A 16014-nucleotide genomic window follows, 5' to 3' on the forward strand; every position below is an offset into this window, starting at 1 on the left:
TTATTATGGCCATCAGTGGCACAGGCCATGAAGTCTGAGCTGCAGCAGTGGAACTGCACCTTCAAGTATATACTCTAGAATCAAGTATGCTTTTTCCAGCTTGAGGTACTGTACACTGTGGTTACGAAGTGTCATTTCAGTAAGTCTGTGTGGTGTTTAACAGGTCTGCGCAAGACTGAAAAGCAGACTAATTAGTCAAGCTAGCAGTGGGCTGAGAGAATAGTGTGAATAGTAGTATATACTATGCAGTATGTGGTATGGAGGGGGAAAGTGTGTAATCTACTGCAGGGTGTGTAGTATACTCACTGGAGTCTGGTACCAGGCCCAGTCCAGGCCGCAGCAGCAGGAGCACTCTGGAGCCGCCAGCCTGGATGAGCTCTATGGCACGCGTATGAGTTATGCCATGAGTGGGCTCCCCATTTATCTCCACTATCTGATCTCCAACCTGAGAGGTCACACACACACACACACACACACACACACTTCCATTAATATGCAGCAAGAATGAAACTCATTGACAAAAGGGATGAACATGCAATTAGAGGAGAGAGGTAATCTGTGTGTGTAGACTCACATGTATACGTCCGTCTTTGAGAGCAGGTCCGTCCTCGGCCAATCGCAGTATGTACAGGCCCATGTTGTACTCCTGCCCGCCTCTCAGGCTGAAGCCAAAGCCTCGTGACCCTCGCCTCAACTCCACAGGGAAACAGCCCTACACACACACACACACACACACACACACACACACACACACACACACACACACACACACACACACACACACACACACACACACACACACACACACACACACACACACACACACACAGTTATGGAAAAGTTGAGGCACAAATACAGCAATCTTTTTCTTCTTCCTCTTCCAATGTATTATTACATACTGCCTCCAAGTGCTGATATTTTTATGAAATGTGCAGGCACTCTAAAGCGATTTTTTTTTGCATTAAGCAGAAGGTACCAATATGACCAGGAGGGCCAACACATTATGATTTACAACAGTTTCTTACATACTTCGGAAAGCACGTAACTTTTCTTTAGTTATTTTTCCCTTCCTTCTGTTACACAGATATGGTGAGACATCACAGATTTCTTTGTATTCATGTAGACATGGAACAAACAGAGCAGTCACAAATAATATAACTATGCTTTGACCAAAAACAAACACAAGACAGGCACGTCCAGAGATAAGTAAAGACACACCAAAATACATACACAAAAATAGATACAGTAAATAGACACAAAATAAGACACTCACTCGCTCATTTGTTTGCTCACTGTCACTCACTCATTTGTTCGCTCAGTAACACACACACACACACACACACACACACACACACACACACACACACACACACACCTGTGCAGAGCTTTCCAGTGTTCCATACAAGGAGTTGTCCTCTCCATTCCTGAAAGCATTCAAAGCAAACCATGTTACATACAGCTGGGTAAACTGTGGAGTGTGTCTAGAGTGTCTGAAGGGAGTGTGAATGAATGTGTATGAGTGTGTGTCTATAGCATGACTGGGTAAATGTCAGCATTATGTGTGCTCTGTATGTCTGTATGTCTGTGTGTGTGTGTGTGTGTGTGTGTGTGTGTGTGTGTGTGTGTGTGTGTGTGTGTGTGTGTGTCTGTGTGTGTGTGTGTGTCTGTGTGTGTGTGTGTGTGTGTGTGTGTGTGTGTGTGTGTGTGTGTGTGTGTACCTGTCGTCTCTGGCAGGTTGCTGGCCCATAGCTTTGTGTTGTGTTGCTGGACTCTCCTTGGCTGAGCTGGTACCTGACACTGGACCATTGTGTTCTACAATACAAAACAACACAAAGAGCTCAGATCCACCCACCAAAACACACACACACACACACACACACACACACACACACACACACACACACACACACATACTGTACATATACACTCTTATCGTTTTCTCCCTCTCTCACACATTATTACCACACATCACTTCGTATCAAAACACTACTTATCCCAGCGTGCAATGCAGGCTCACCTTCGTCGGGCACCACAGTCAGGGTGACAACTGATCCCGCCTCCTTGATGAGCAGGACGATGTCATTGTGCGCGAGCTCCATGATGGACTGGCCGTTGACAGCTGAGATGCGATCTCCCACCTTCAGCTGACCACAGCGGTCTGTTGGGCTGCCCTCTATAATACGGCCAATCTTATGGGGGATGACTAGAGCAGGAGGGAAAGACAGGGAGGGAGAGAGAGTTAAAGAGACGGGAGGAAAAATAGCCTTGTTGAAAACATATTACAGTTTCTCTGATTGTGTATGCATGCTTGTGTTTATGTACAGTATCTGTGTGTGTTTGTGTATAGAATTCAAACTCCACAATATAATATCTGCTGTGTGTTATGGTGTTTAACACCGGGCATTACAGTTTCTAGTGTTTGTAAAGCTGAGTAGTAAAAAACGAAGCTGGTCTGCAGACTTAATTGCTCATTTAGTGAAATGAGCAATTCAAACTTTGTTCTCTTTCGTCATGAGTCGCTCACCTCCAGGAGGAGGTTTGCTCTTTGAGGTGAGGATGACGAAGCCAAATCCCTCGTTGTCTTTGCGCTGCAGGGTGACGTTGTAGGCCTGGGCTGCCACCTGGGGCTGGGCTGAGCTGGAGAGCACCTGGGCAATCTCATCCTCTACCCCCTCTGCAAAGGAGAAGCATGGTCAGTCACATCACACACACACACACACATATACACATACACAGCATCATTCAAGCAGTGGCACACTGGCATATCAACAACACATAGACGGTCACATGCACACACACACACACACACAACTGTATGTAAATGGCTTACAGCACCGTGCACACACACACACACACACACACACACACACACACACACACACACACACACACACACACACACACACACACACACACACACACACACACACACACACACACACACACACACACACACACACACACACACACACACACACACACAATCTCCAGTGGCTGGTCTGTAGACCATGAAAACTAATTACTGATGCATGAGTTAACACTTAAACCCTTGGTAACAACCACAGTACAGAGAGTGGAGCCGGACACAGACAGACACACACAAAAACACACACACACACACACACACAAACACACCACCCGTCATGACTCACATACTCTCCCACTCACCCAGGTAGTTGACTTTGCGGCGCACGGTGAGCATGACCTGACCATTGCGGGCGGCATTGGTCATGAGGTCCAGCACCTGCTTGTGCGAGCAACCGGTGACGGGCGCGCCGTCAATGCAGATGAGCTCGTCCCCGGCCCGCAGCCGGCCGTCCCGCTCCGCTGCCCCCAGGGGCACGATCGCCCCGATGTACACCTGAACACACACACACACAAACACACACATTTCCATGGAGGTCACTGAGGACAGGACCAAAGACAGGCCAGTGCAGACAACCTACCCAAGTTAAGCATGAGTAAGTACCAGTACACTTCAGGAGTGTTACTGCATTCAGCAAATGTATTATGTATATAGATGCTAGATACAACATGCTTACTCTAGATTAACTAAACTAATTGTGTTCTTCATACAAAAGCCTCCATGTCTGTGAGAGACATACATGGAATACAGAAGGATAATAGATAGAGGGTTCGTATATGTTCATTATAAAAGGTGTTCATGAGTGTTTAATAGTATCACTATTTAATGATGCAAATGAATTATGCAGCTGAACGCTTCTCAGCGATAAACCCAGAGAACGCTGCTAGCATTTCTTTTCAAGGTATGACAGCGATACGGGCTGCTTGCTCTGAAGCTTGCTTACAGGCTGCTCGGGTCCCTCTCCTCCCAGAACCCTGAAGCCAAAGCCCGACTCCTGGTCCCGCTTGATGAACACATCCAGCTCCTTCGTGTTCGGAGCTGAGGCGGGAGAAGAGGAAGCAATCAGACACGCGGACAGACACACGTGTACACATACACACACACACACACACACACGCACATGCAGATGCACACTCAACACAAATGAATATATAAACCGGTTGAGAATGCGCAGTGTTTGGGCTTAAAGCTGCTGCAAACATATGCTGGAACACTTTAGCTTGTCGGTTGTGTCTGGAACAGATGTTCAGAGAAAAAAAGAAAAAACCTCTGGGCTCTGGGACGCTCCTGGGCTCTGCAGTTAGCAACTAAATATTTCAGCTAATGTGACTGTATTAACCAAACCAGGGAACTTCTAATGGCCCTGGCAGCCCCGTCGCCCAATTATTTTGCATATGCACAGCACACTGAAGGCAGGGGATGAACTGCTATGGCGGCCGAATCTTTCACTATGCGAAACATCATTTACAGCAGCTTTAAGAAATATGGTGAAATTGTGGCTGGATTTTGGGAAGGCTGATGATCCATTTAGGAGTGCCTGTGGTTAGGCTGGATAGGTGTTGTCGAGAGGATGACTGGAGGGGAGATATGATCATATGGTGATGGGAGTTTTAGTGTGAGGTTCTGGAGACGTTAAAGAGAAGTGGTGGTTTGAATGAGGGGTGGATGAAGACAGGATGAAGGAGGTTGGAGACACTTACGACCCGAGAGAGTTTGTTTAGAGGATGTTGAGGATGTTAGGGTTACACTGAGACGAGATTTATGAGACTGTATGAGGTATGTGGTAGTTCAGGAGCCTGGGAAGGTTGTAATATGTTTGTGTGTGTGTGTGTGTGTGTGTGTGTGTGTTTGTTTGTGTGTGTGTGTGTGTGTGTGTGTGTGTGTGTGTGTGTTTGTGTGTTTGTTTGTGTGTTTGTTTGTGTGTGTGTGTGTGTGTGTGTGTGTGTGTGCAGGTCGGCACTCACGCTTGTTCTCCAGCATGGCTTTGGACTTGAGGTAGAGCTGGGAGGGGTCCAGCTTGGGAGAGGCAGAGCGAATCATGTTAGGGGGGAAGGGGAGGGACTGAAGGGGTGGCTCCATGGGGGTCATGACCTCTGGACTGGGAGCCATATCCTGCTTCTCTAGCTTCTCCTGTTTCTCATGCTTGAGATGTGAGGCCATGGCACTCTATGACAGACACGCACACCTCGGTTTAAAATGGCTGATGCATTCAGTCATGGTCTCTCGGCAACATATACACACACACACAAACATACATATACACACATGAAAACACAGACACACACACACAAACACATTTCACACGGACACCCGTGAACGCAGACACAAAACACAAGCACACACACACACACACACACACACACTTCTGGGAATATAACCACAGGATTCCTCAACATTTTTCTCTGAATAGTAGAGACAGGTTCACGCTCCTGGTAAATTTCACACATGAATACTCTTTGAGGAAATGTGCTATGACTATTTTAAACACGGAATGGTTTTATGGTGTTTGTGAAGTCCAGTGAAATTTCCACAAAGCTGGATACGTTTCTTTGTTGTTGTTGAATTCTTGCCATTTCATATTTACAGATCGATTCTTTTAAACCATAATTGCTGTTATAACATCCAGCAATACTTTTTTTTATGGTGTTTGTAAAGTCCAGTAAAATTTCCATAAAGCTGGATACATTTTTGTGTTGTTGTTGAGCTCTTGCCATTTCATATTTACAGACCGATTCCTCTAAACCATAATTGCTGATATAATATCCAGCAATACTTTGTCAAAAGTACCATAAATTGTGAATGTAGCAATAGATTACAGGTGTGCAAAAATGATTGCTCAGGAGTCACCTCACTGCACGCTGTTTACCAAAGCATATCACATTTCTTTTTTCTTCTGTCATTATTCACAAGGAGGGGGGAGGGGGGGGGGGGATGACAGCACACACAGCACCCGACTCTTTGTCACCTCCACCATATTAGCATACACAGTACACTCATCATCTGTCTATGGGCCTGCTAGCAATCCCGGGACTAACAGTGCCTGTAAGCCCTCTTTTAAACAGCAGAATCCATTATAAAACACCAGCTTAACAAGAGGCCGCTTTAATTGGCTTCTACTGCTGTGTGTGTGTGTGTGTGAGTGTGTGCTCAAATTAAGTAGGTACCACTGCGGAGCACAACTGAGTCTCTAGGAATGCTGCCAGGTTGTACGGTTCAGCAAAGGGAGCACGCACACACACACAGCGCCAGAAGTATCAAACCCTCTTACATAACAGTACTTTAATAATGCACTCTCTCTTTCACACCTCACACACACACACACACACACACACACACACACACACACACACACACACACACACACACACACACACACACACACGCGCGCACAGCAGCACACAGCAGCACACAGCCCAGCACCACAGAAGGCTCGTTAGACACATTTACACATTTCCAGTTCGCACTCACCGGCTTGAGAGACTTTATAGGAGACGTGTGACCTGCAGAGCGAGAGACAGAGAGAGAGAGAGAGAGAGAGAGAGTTTGTGAGAATGTGCGAGACATTTACTTAAACAGTGAAAGGTGCTGAAACTCATCTGTCTGACATTGCTGTGCGCGTGTGTGCTGATCGGATTTGACTGATATCCAAAAACTGGTGCAGAGTGGGAGGCAGACATCGCTCTCTGCTCCCCACCCTTCCTCCACCCAGACACACACACACTTAAAAGAACGTCATGTGACCATGGAGACGGCTGGGATGTGTTGGGAACAGTTGTTTTTGGACCTGGTAGGATGTAGTCCCTACATAAACAACATCCAGCCCTCTGGATCGCCAACGGAACCCTAACTGAGGGAACACATCCACCACAGGGTGGCACTAAACTCACAACATATTTATGACCGTCACGTGTGTGAGGGTGTTTGTATGAGTGTGTGTGTCTCCATTTGTGATAATTCAGCCTGCTGGCTAGGACACATGAGGTGAAGCTGAGGACAAGGGACGTCCCAACTCCTCACAGCAGATGTCTGTATGTGTGTGTGTGTGTGTGTGTGTGTGTGTGTGCATGAGTATGTGCGCCTGTGAGTGTATACTTGCAAGCGTGTACGCGAGCGCAATCACAGGATCATCCCATAGCCTTGCAGCAGATGTCAGCAAACACACACACACACACACACATATACATACATACACGCATGCATATGCACATATTAGCCATCTTATTTAAAGCTGCACTAAAAGATACGTGTATTCTTGTGTGAGTGTGATTAAGAGTATGTGAGTGTGATAATGTGTGTGTGCGTGTTTGTGTAATGTCTCCCTCCATTAGTATTCTGGGCGTGTTCTCTCTGCTCTCTGTATGCATAGGCCTCTCACTGGGCTGGCAAATTATTCTAGTAAAGGAGAACAGCTAACAGCCCTGTCACACTCAGAAAGCTCACCGCAGACACACACACACACACACACACAAACACATACCGCAGACACCTTGCAAAAACCTCAGGAGCTGTTTGTGTGCATGGGCTTATGTGTGCCCGGGTCCGTGTCAACTCATATTTTTATTTGTTTCTGAGGGTGTATATTCAGATAGGGTTTTTACAATATCCTAATTGCAAATGTCTACAATAATTTAAGAAGGGGGCCTCAACACAGCAGCAAGTCATTGAGAAACCCTCCTTCTAACCTTGGGCTGCTCTACCCTACTCTCATAAGCGCCAAGCAATTCATCAAGCACCTAATTCAGGTGGATAGAAATAAAATTGCACTTTGCAAGAGAGTATTAGGCCCCCCTCCCCCCCGCCCCCCTCCCTCTATGCTCACCTCCTCGGAGCACCAGCAGCGTGGCGGCGCCCCCTATGGGCAGCTCCTTGAGCAGGTCCACCACCTGTGTGTGGCTGAGCGTCTGCACATTGCGGCGGTTGATCTCCTTGATGACGTCGCCCTTGAGCAGGCCGCGGCAGCTCTGTGCGTCCAGGATCATCTTCACCTTCTGGCCCAGCGGGCTGTCGGCGATGGCGAAGCCAAACCCCCCCGGCCCCTTCTGCAGCGGCACCTCCACCAGCTGCGGCTGCAGGAGGGTGCTCTCCACCCCGCCCCCGAGCTCCAGCGGGGACACCAGGGCGTCGGCGGGCAGCATCTGTCCGTCCACGGTGGGCATGAGGATGGGGATGGCCTCGGCGATGCCCCCGCTGGCGGTGCCGTCCTGGCTGGAGCCGGATTCCTCGGGCAGCGGGTAACCACGGCACAGCAGCAGCTCGGTCTGCTGGCCCACGGGCACGGCCTGGAAGAGCTGCACCACCTCGGCGTGGGTCTTTCCCAGCACGCAGCGACCGTCCACCTCCACTATCACATCACCTGAGCGGGCAGGGGGAGAGCACAGGAGAGAGTATGAGAGATGAGGAGAAGAGAGGAGAGGAGAGGGCAAGAACAGTTTAACACTCCTTTATTAAACCATTGTGTAACTTTCTCACATAATTGCACAAGGCACATAAAACATTAAAACCTTTAACTGTCACACATTAAAAACCAACTGTCCATCATATCCAACTTCACACAGCAGCATGTCATAACATCATAAACCAGTTTATGATGAGTATATTCAATGTTCATTGTGACCACCCTCCATTCCTTAAAAACCTCCATTGCCTCAACTGATCCTGCCCCCAGTAAACTATTCTTTTGAGTCCTCCAAATGGCCATCTTTGCTGACATTTTATCAAACAGACCTTGCGCCTCGACATTTTATCAAACAGACCTTGCGCCTCTTTTCCGCCTTGTAAGTGGTGCCACTAATAAAATGATGATTGGAAAAAACCTTCCCCCCACTTTCAAAGCCAGTCCTTCAGGCACTCAAAGGGCTCCCCAAACCTCTCTCAATACAAACACAAACGATCCACTATCACATCCACCCCCACAAAAAGGACAGCCCCTCCCCACTGCTGGATTCAGGTGTGTCACCTGTCTGTTTGTAGCTATAGCCCCGTGAACAAGCCTCCATTGTAACTTGGCCATACGTTTCTCAATTGGAGGTTTATACAAAGGGAGAATTCTGGCCCAAACAGTTCTGACCACCTCCATGCCTTCACCCCTCTCAGCACAGACTGGTGCCTGACCTTCATGCACACTATATAGAGAGCCTTCTTATGAAAGTCCAGAAAAGGCCTCCATACTGACATGCCAAAGGACACTATACTATCCTCATGTTCTGATTGATTCTTTTCAAAGGCAGCGGACCACCAGCACAGTGAACATATGCCATAGCATGGATGCCGCCAGGACCAGAACCCTACGCCTGTAGGATAGCTCGGCTAATAGCCAGCTCCAGACAACTTGGCAGACACCTTTTCCAGCACACCCTCCCAGTTCCTACCTTTGTAGTCCTCAGTGCCCAGATACACTTCCAGGACCTTGAAAGGTCCTGAAAGGTTCGTCCCACCCTAAACCCCCCCCCCCCCCCCCCCCCCCCGGGAAGCAACTCCAGCCTACTGCCCAATAGTAAAACGCTCACTTTCCGCTCAGTTAACTTTAGCTTTCATACACCGCCAAAGCACTGCAAAGCACTGAAACATCTTCTTGCCCCCAACATAAACCAGTTTTATCAGAAACACAGTGAAACAAACCTGTAGGACCCCCAGAGACTATAAAAAGCTTTTAACCCTCTCCTTACCATACACAACAGTGGCTAAATCACAAGACTGTATAACTGTTCTGAAACAGGACAGCCCTGATGAATTCCTTATCCAAGCAGAACAGGAAGACTAAGGCCCCAGCCCATCTTGAGCATAACCCACACCCCCTTAAAGAGTAGCTTTATCATAAAATCTCCAAAAGCAAAAGCTGCTAACACCTTAAATAGGTACTCATATCCCACCCGATCAAATGCCATTTCTTGATCAATTGATAAGAGTCCAAGGTTAAAATGATTGCTTAATGAGACATCGATGACATCCCTTATTAAAAACAAACTGTCTATGATAGTTTGACCTGCAACACAATATGTCTGAGAGGGGAAGAGAGAAGAGAGCGAAGGAGAGGAGAAAGGTAGGGAGGAGAGTGAGAGGAGAGAGGAGAGAGGAAGGGAGGAGAGTGAGAGGAGAGGAGAGGGGAGAGGAGAGGATAAGGAGGGAGAGGAGAGAAGAGAGGAGAGCGAAGAAGAGGAGAGGGGAGGAGAGTGAGAGGAGAGAAGAAAGGAGAATGAGGAAGAGGAGAGTAGAGACAAGATGGGAGCAAAGAAGAAGGAAGGGAGGGGAGGAGAGTTTGGTGGAAGGATAAAAAGAGAGAGGAAAGGGTATGAGAGAGGGGGGAGAGGAGAGCAAAGGGAGAAAAGAGGAGGAGAGGAAGAAGAGAGGAGCGGAGATGACAGGGGGGGACAGGAGATGAGACCAGGGGCGAGGGGACAAGAGATAAGAGGAGAGAGGAGAAGAGAGGAGGAAGAGAGGAGAAGAGAGGAGCGGAGGGAGGCGGCAGACACGTGAAAGGCAGAAGACAGATGAAACAGGTTCGCTAACTGGATATGAATGAATCATGTGAACTCTCCTCTGGTGTGTGTGTGTGTGTGTGTGTGTGTGTGTGTGTGTGTGTGTGTGTGTGTGTGTGTGTGTGTGTGTGTGTGTGTGTGTGTGTGTGTGTGTGTGTGTGTGTAATCATGTGAACTCTCCTCTTGTGTTTTCTGCAGGCGAGCAGATGGGAGCTGCTTCTAAAGACGCGCCGAGGGCTTTCATCCAGCAGCAGAGATGTTCCGCACATGTCCCCCTCCCCTCCCCTCCGTTCTCCTCTCCTCTCCTCACGTCTCCTCTCGTCACCTCTTGTCTCCTCCCCTCCCCTCTCCTCCGCTCCACTCTCCTCTTGTCTCGTCTCCTCTCCTCCCCTCCCCACACCAATCACTCTGGATCTTCCCCACTTCTAAAGTCTCCTTCCTTTCTCTCTGTCTTTTTCTCAATCAATTCTCTATTGATGGCCATCACACGCTCCATTAGCCGACATCTCAAATAAGGATGTACACAGACAGTTCAAACACAAACACACACATACACTTGCAGCTGTGTGTGCAGTCCATCCTGTCCTATACACATATATATGATGCAATTTGTAATCTAAAACTTCTGAATGAGTTATGTTCAGGCAGTCTGTATACAAAATATCATTATCAACATAATAATCAAAATAATGAATAAGTCCATCCTGTCTCTGACAGATGTGTCATATGAGTATGTTGGTCAGTATATTGTTTTGGCAATAGATGGGCAGTGCAGAAAAGTGACACATTCTGCATGAATTAAAAACTGGTCAACTTAACCACCATTAACAAAGTTTAATTATTACATTTCTAAATGCACTTAAAAGAGCCCACGACCCAAAAGAGCAAAACACAGAACAGAACCCAGCTCAAAGAGAGGAGGGAGGGGCATTAAAGGACTTGGACAAAAACCTATCTAGTCCTACAGACAAGTCAATCTGAATCTCCAGTTTACAAGCCAAGGTATTTTATAATGTGCAATATGAAGATGCTGAAGTAAAAAATTGAAATAATAGTAAAATAGTAATAGTAAATAGTAAATAGTAAATATAAAATTATGTTGACCAACATTCAACATAATTATGCATGCATTTTATGGATCTTTGTTTAAAACAAATGCAAACAGACACTATTGCGAGCAAAATGGTGTTTTTTTTATCATCATCTTTTGCAATTACAGGTTACACTTTGCTCACCTTATCAAGGTGGTTTTAAGTCATATTTTAGTGGTTGTGAAATATTATCTGTGTATGTGTGTATGTGTGTGCGTGTGTGCGTGTGTGCGGGTGTGCGGGTGTGCGGGTGTGCGGGTGTGCGTGCGTGCTCTCACCAGGTGCTATGTCACTGTACTGGGCCGGGCCATCGTTCAGGACGTTCTTGACCTGGAGGAACTCATCGGGTCGGTCCCCTCCGATGATGGTGAAGCCGAAGCCCCCCGGGCTCTTCCTCAGGGCCGCCTGCAGCAGAGTCCCCCGCAGGGCCCCGGGGTCCCGCGTGAACCCACCCCCACATACACACTCAGCTGGGGGCAGATAGAGGGAGACAGAGAGTAAGAGAGAGAGAGAGGGAGACAGAGAGAAAGAGAGAGAGAGAGAGAGAGAAAGAAAGAGAGAGAGAGCGAGAGAGAGAGAGAGGGGGAGAGAGTTTCCATTTACACATCATTGTAACCCATAGCAAAAGAAGACATCTATACACACCAGCAAACAGAAATGGGAGGCAAAGAGTGAGAGAGACAAAAGAGAGCGAGAGAGAGAGAGATGGAGTGAGACAGTGAGTGGGTGAGTGAGAATGAAGGGAACAACAAGAGGATGAAGAAGAGGAGGCAGAAGGAATAGAGATGAGAGCGAGAGCGAGAGAGAGAGAGAGAGAGAGAGAGAGAGAGAGAGAGAGAGAGAGAGAGAGAGAGAGAAAAGAGTGCTGGAGACAGAGAGGAGGGCTTTACCTGTGTTCTGGGCAGGCTGGCTGGCAGTGGCCTCCTGAGCCAGCCTCTTCTTGGCCTCCACCACAGGGTTCTCAAACTGGGTCCTCTGATTGATGTGACTACAGGACATGACATGACATACACCCTCAGTACACACAGGTAGACAAAACAAAAACACACCACAGACACACACATACCCATAGACATGCACACACACTCATTCTCGTTTGTAATTACTACCTACTTTGTGGTGTGATCACTGTGAGAGGTAAGAGAAAAGATGAGTGAGCAACTACATTCTTACTGTTTAAGTTTGAGTGTGTGTGCGCGTTTGTGTGTGTACTTGTGTGTGTGCCTGCCGTGCGTGTCTACATGCTTTTGACATTAATCTCCATGTTCATGCAAACTCCCGCTTTGAATAAAGCCAGCAGAGCAGCAGGAAGAACATTTGCTGTCCCGCTCAGCAACCACCTCTATCTGCCATGACTCACCACTTAGTGCCCAACACCTCAGCCCTACACACACACACACACACACACACACACACACACACACACACACACACACACACAGATATATGTGCCCTTGCGTGTGTTTGGACGTGCGTTTATGTGTGTGCTGCAAGCACGTTCCGTGTTTGCGTGTGTGTGTGTGTGTTCTGTGCTTGTCTGGTTTGTGCCTCTCCTTGTAATGTTCTGTAGTGAGAGAGAATTGTGATGTTTTGGTGTACTCTTCTAAACAAAGAGACAATCACAGGAGGGGGAAGGCCTGTGTGTGTGTGTGTGTGTGTGTGTGTGTGTGTGTGTGTGTGTGTGTGTGTGTGTGTAAGGAAAGGCTCTTAACACAATAGTGGCGCTGAAATCAATTGTGCTGAACTTCCTCTTGCTTCCCACTGAGACACACACACACACACACTGGAAATCCATAGACAACACTACACACCACGCTTCACACAACATACAACACACACTCCAGAAACAATGACTCTACAGGAGGCCAGATGAGTGGAGAGGAAGACTCACTCCACATAGTAGACTCCGTACTGCGGATCCTCTATTCGCTCCCACCCGTATGGCAGCTCTGAAGGAGTGGCGATGAGGAGGACAGAGAGAGAGAGAAAGAGAGAGAGAGAGAGAGAGAAAAAGAGAGGGAGGGGATATGGGGAAGAGGGGATGAATGAATGATTAGAGAGCGGGATAGAAAGAGGTTAACAGCATGGTTCAATTGAGCCGCAGCCTCTATGTTTTTGTGCTAGCTCTGTGAACCACACTCCCCCCACAAACATTCTCTCACTCTCTGTCACCCCTCCCCCCACACAAACACACACACACACACACACACACACACACACACAAACACATCCCTGACAGAAACAGTTCAGAACTAGCTCTTACTGCAGTCTCTTACCAGGGTCTGTGGAAGTATTCCACATAAAGTGGACTATTCCACATAAAGTGGACAATCACAAACACATGTCTTTCACATAATACAAATATTTCCCTCCCACAGACTAACATATTCCTAAAACTCAGTGAAAACACATAGCACTCACAAGCACACAAACCTCAGGCATTCAGAAATGTTTATGTGTGTGTGTGTGTGTGTGTGTGTGTGTTGCCACAATGTCCTACCTCCATCCTCACACTTCTCAGGAGGTTTGGCTTTCTTAGCCTGTCGGGGGTCAAGCCAGGTCGTCGTCTTAGTGTTGTGACTGCATAGCACACACAAAAGACATATTAACACCCACAGCAAGGTATAAGCAACACACAAGCATTTGTAGAAAACATATCAAAATAGCAGCAAAACCTAGTTTACAGGAATTACACACACACACACACACACACACACACACACATACATACATGCATACATACAGGCCAGTTCATAATCACCACAAGCAAGCCACTGCATGCCCACACATATGCATAAAATATGCAAACCTCCCATTTCCCACTGCAGGATAAAAGCAGGAAACAGCACAGGTCTGTGTGTGCGAGTCTGTGTTTGTCTGTGTGTGTGTGTCTGTGTGTGTGTGTGTGAGAGAGGGATGGGAGTGAAAGCTGTGTGAGTGTCAAACTATGTTTGAGAATACACAAGGATGTGTAGATGCATGCAGAAGGGTGACTCAGAGCGATTGTGCATTTGTGATAGTGAGCAGATGAGAGCGAGAGTCGGCACCAGTGTGTGTGTGTGTGTGTGTGTGTGTGTGTGTGTGTGTGTGTGTGTGTGTGTGTGTGAGCATTCACAGGAGCATGACTGCACCCTCTCTGAGCGTGTATGCGTACATGTCTGTGTGCGCGCGTCTGTGTGTGTGTGTGTGTGTGTGTGTGTGTGTATGTATGTACGCACGCAAGTGTGTGTTTTGTTCGTACTCACTCTATGAAGTAGACCATGCCCGTCTCGGTGTAGGCCATCTCCCAGTTGCCGGGCAGCGGTTCCAGGCTGGGCTCCACCTCCAGTGCGTTCCGGGGGTGTGTGTAGCTAGGCACCGGCCGCCGCCCGCCATCATCCGGCACTACACACAGACACACGAGGGGCGACGGTGTCGGCGACGGAGAGGTGGCGAACGAGGGAGAGGGAGAGAGGTGGAGAGAGAGACACAGAGAAGGTGAGCGAGCGGCGATGGCAGCGGCAGCAGTGGTGGTGTGCGGGCTCGGCGACCTCTGCATTTCTCTACCGCTGTGGCTTGAGTGAGCGAGGGACAGGAGAACGAGAGAGAGATAAAGACAGAGGAGAGATGAGGGGTGGAGAGAGAGGGCAGGAGAGTCGGGGAGAGAGAGATAGAGAGAGAGAGAGAGAGAGAGAGACAGAGAGAGCGAGAGACAGAGAGAGCAAGAGAGAGAGAGAGAGAGAGACTGAGAGAGAGACAGAAATAGAGATGGGGAAGTGCTGCAGGAGCAAAAGGATTTGCATGAGGTCTGATGAGAGAGGAAGGCCTGGGGGGTAAAGCAGAGCTGACCAGCACTCACAGCCCTAACGCGATTATCATCAGAGTGTCTGTCTGTGTGTGTGTGTGTGTGTGTGTTTGGGTATGTGTGTGTGTTTAAGAGTCTCTATGTGAATCTGTTTTAAAAATGGTACATGTTCTTAAATTCGGTACATTCACCGCATTCACACACACACACACACACACACACACACACACACACACACACACAGACACACACAGTGTGTGTGTGTTCATATGAATCAGCTATGTTTGGGAGCCATGATCACACAGGCATCTGTGATGACCTCAGCAAAAATAGGCAACATAGATGCAAATGAGCACAAACTCATCATGAACAAACATCAACTTAGTGTGTACACACACACACACACACACACACACACACACACACATATATGTCAATGTGTGAGTGTGTGTGTGTGTGTGACTGTGTTTCTGTATTCACTTGTGTGTGCTTATTGGGGTGAGTGTAATGTCAGCACTGTCATAGTTACGGCTCCTAAACACTCAGAATTCATGAAAAAAAGCTGGCATCACTGGACGTCTGTCCTGTTTGTGTTTCTGTTTGTATGTCATTATCAAGGGTGTGTGTGTGTGTGTGTGTGTGTGTGTGTGTGTGTGTGTGCATGTGCATGTGCATGTGTGTGTGTGTGTGTGTGTGTGTGTCTGTGTCCTTGCTCGCTCGTGATCCCAGAGCTCTGTTTACTTTTCCTGGCAGGGAGGAGAGACCCGCCCGGGGGCTTTGTCACAGTTCCGCCTGGGC

At 47.9% G+C, this 16014-nt stretch overlaps 1 protein-coding gene across 3 annotated transcripts in view; it reads right to left on the bottom strand.

Annotated features, from left to right (window-relative positions):
* Positions 1-16014, bottom strand: part of magi3a (membrane associated guanylate kinase, WW and PDZ domain containing 3a) — a 45198-nt gene that overhangs the window by 2828 nt on the left and 26356 nt on the right. For 2 of the 3 annotated variants that reach the window (XM_031566053.2, XM_031566055.2), the window contains exons 5-20: positions 14678-14816; positions 13933-14012; positions 13324-13381; positions 12323-12420; positions 11711-11902; positions 7686-8219; positions 6335-6366; positions 4831-5032; positions 3810-3904; positions 3169-3361; positions 2525-2674; positions 2018-2203; positions 1719-1812; positions 1376-1424; positions 575-712; positions 307-445 (exon numbers count right to left, since the gene is read on the bottom strand). In XM_031566053.2, coding sequence (XP_031421913.1) covers positions 307-445; positions 575-712; positions 1376-1424; positions 1719-1812; positions 2018-2203; positions 2525-2674; positions 3169-3361; positions 3810-3904; positions 4831-5032; positions 6335-6366; positions 7686-8219; positions 11711-11902; positions 12323-12420; positions 13324-13381; positions 13933-14012; positions 14678-14816 — 2379 coding nt within the window. The remainder of the gene's footprint in view (positions 1-306; positions 446-574; positions 713-1375; positions 1425-1718; positions 1813-2017; positions 2204-2524; positions 2675-3168; positions 3362-3809; positions 3905-4830; positions 5033-6334; positions 6367-7685; positions 8220-11710; positions 11903-12322; positions 12421-13323; positions 13382-13932; positions 14013-14677; positions 14817-16014) is intronic. The other variant, XM_031566054.2, reaches the window with a different exon arrangement.

This window comes from Clupea harengus, chromosome 4 (genome assembly GCF_900700415.2).
Source record: "Clupea harengus chromosome 4, Ch_v2.0.2, whole genome shotgun sequence".
In the NCBI taxonomy this organism is placed as follows: domain Eukaryota; kingdom Metazoa; phylum Chordata; class Actinopteri; order Clupeiformes; family Clupeidae; genus Clupea; species Clupea harengus.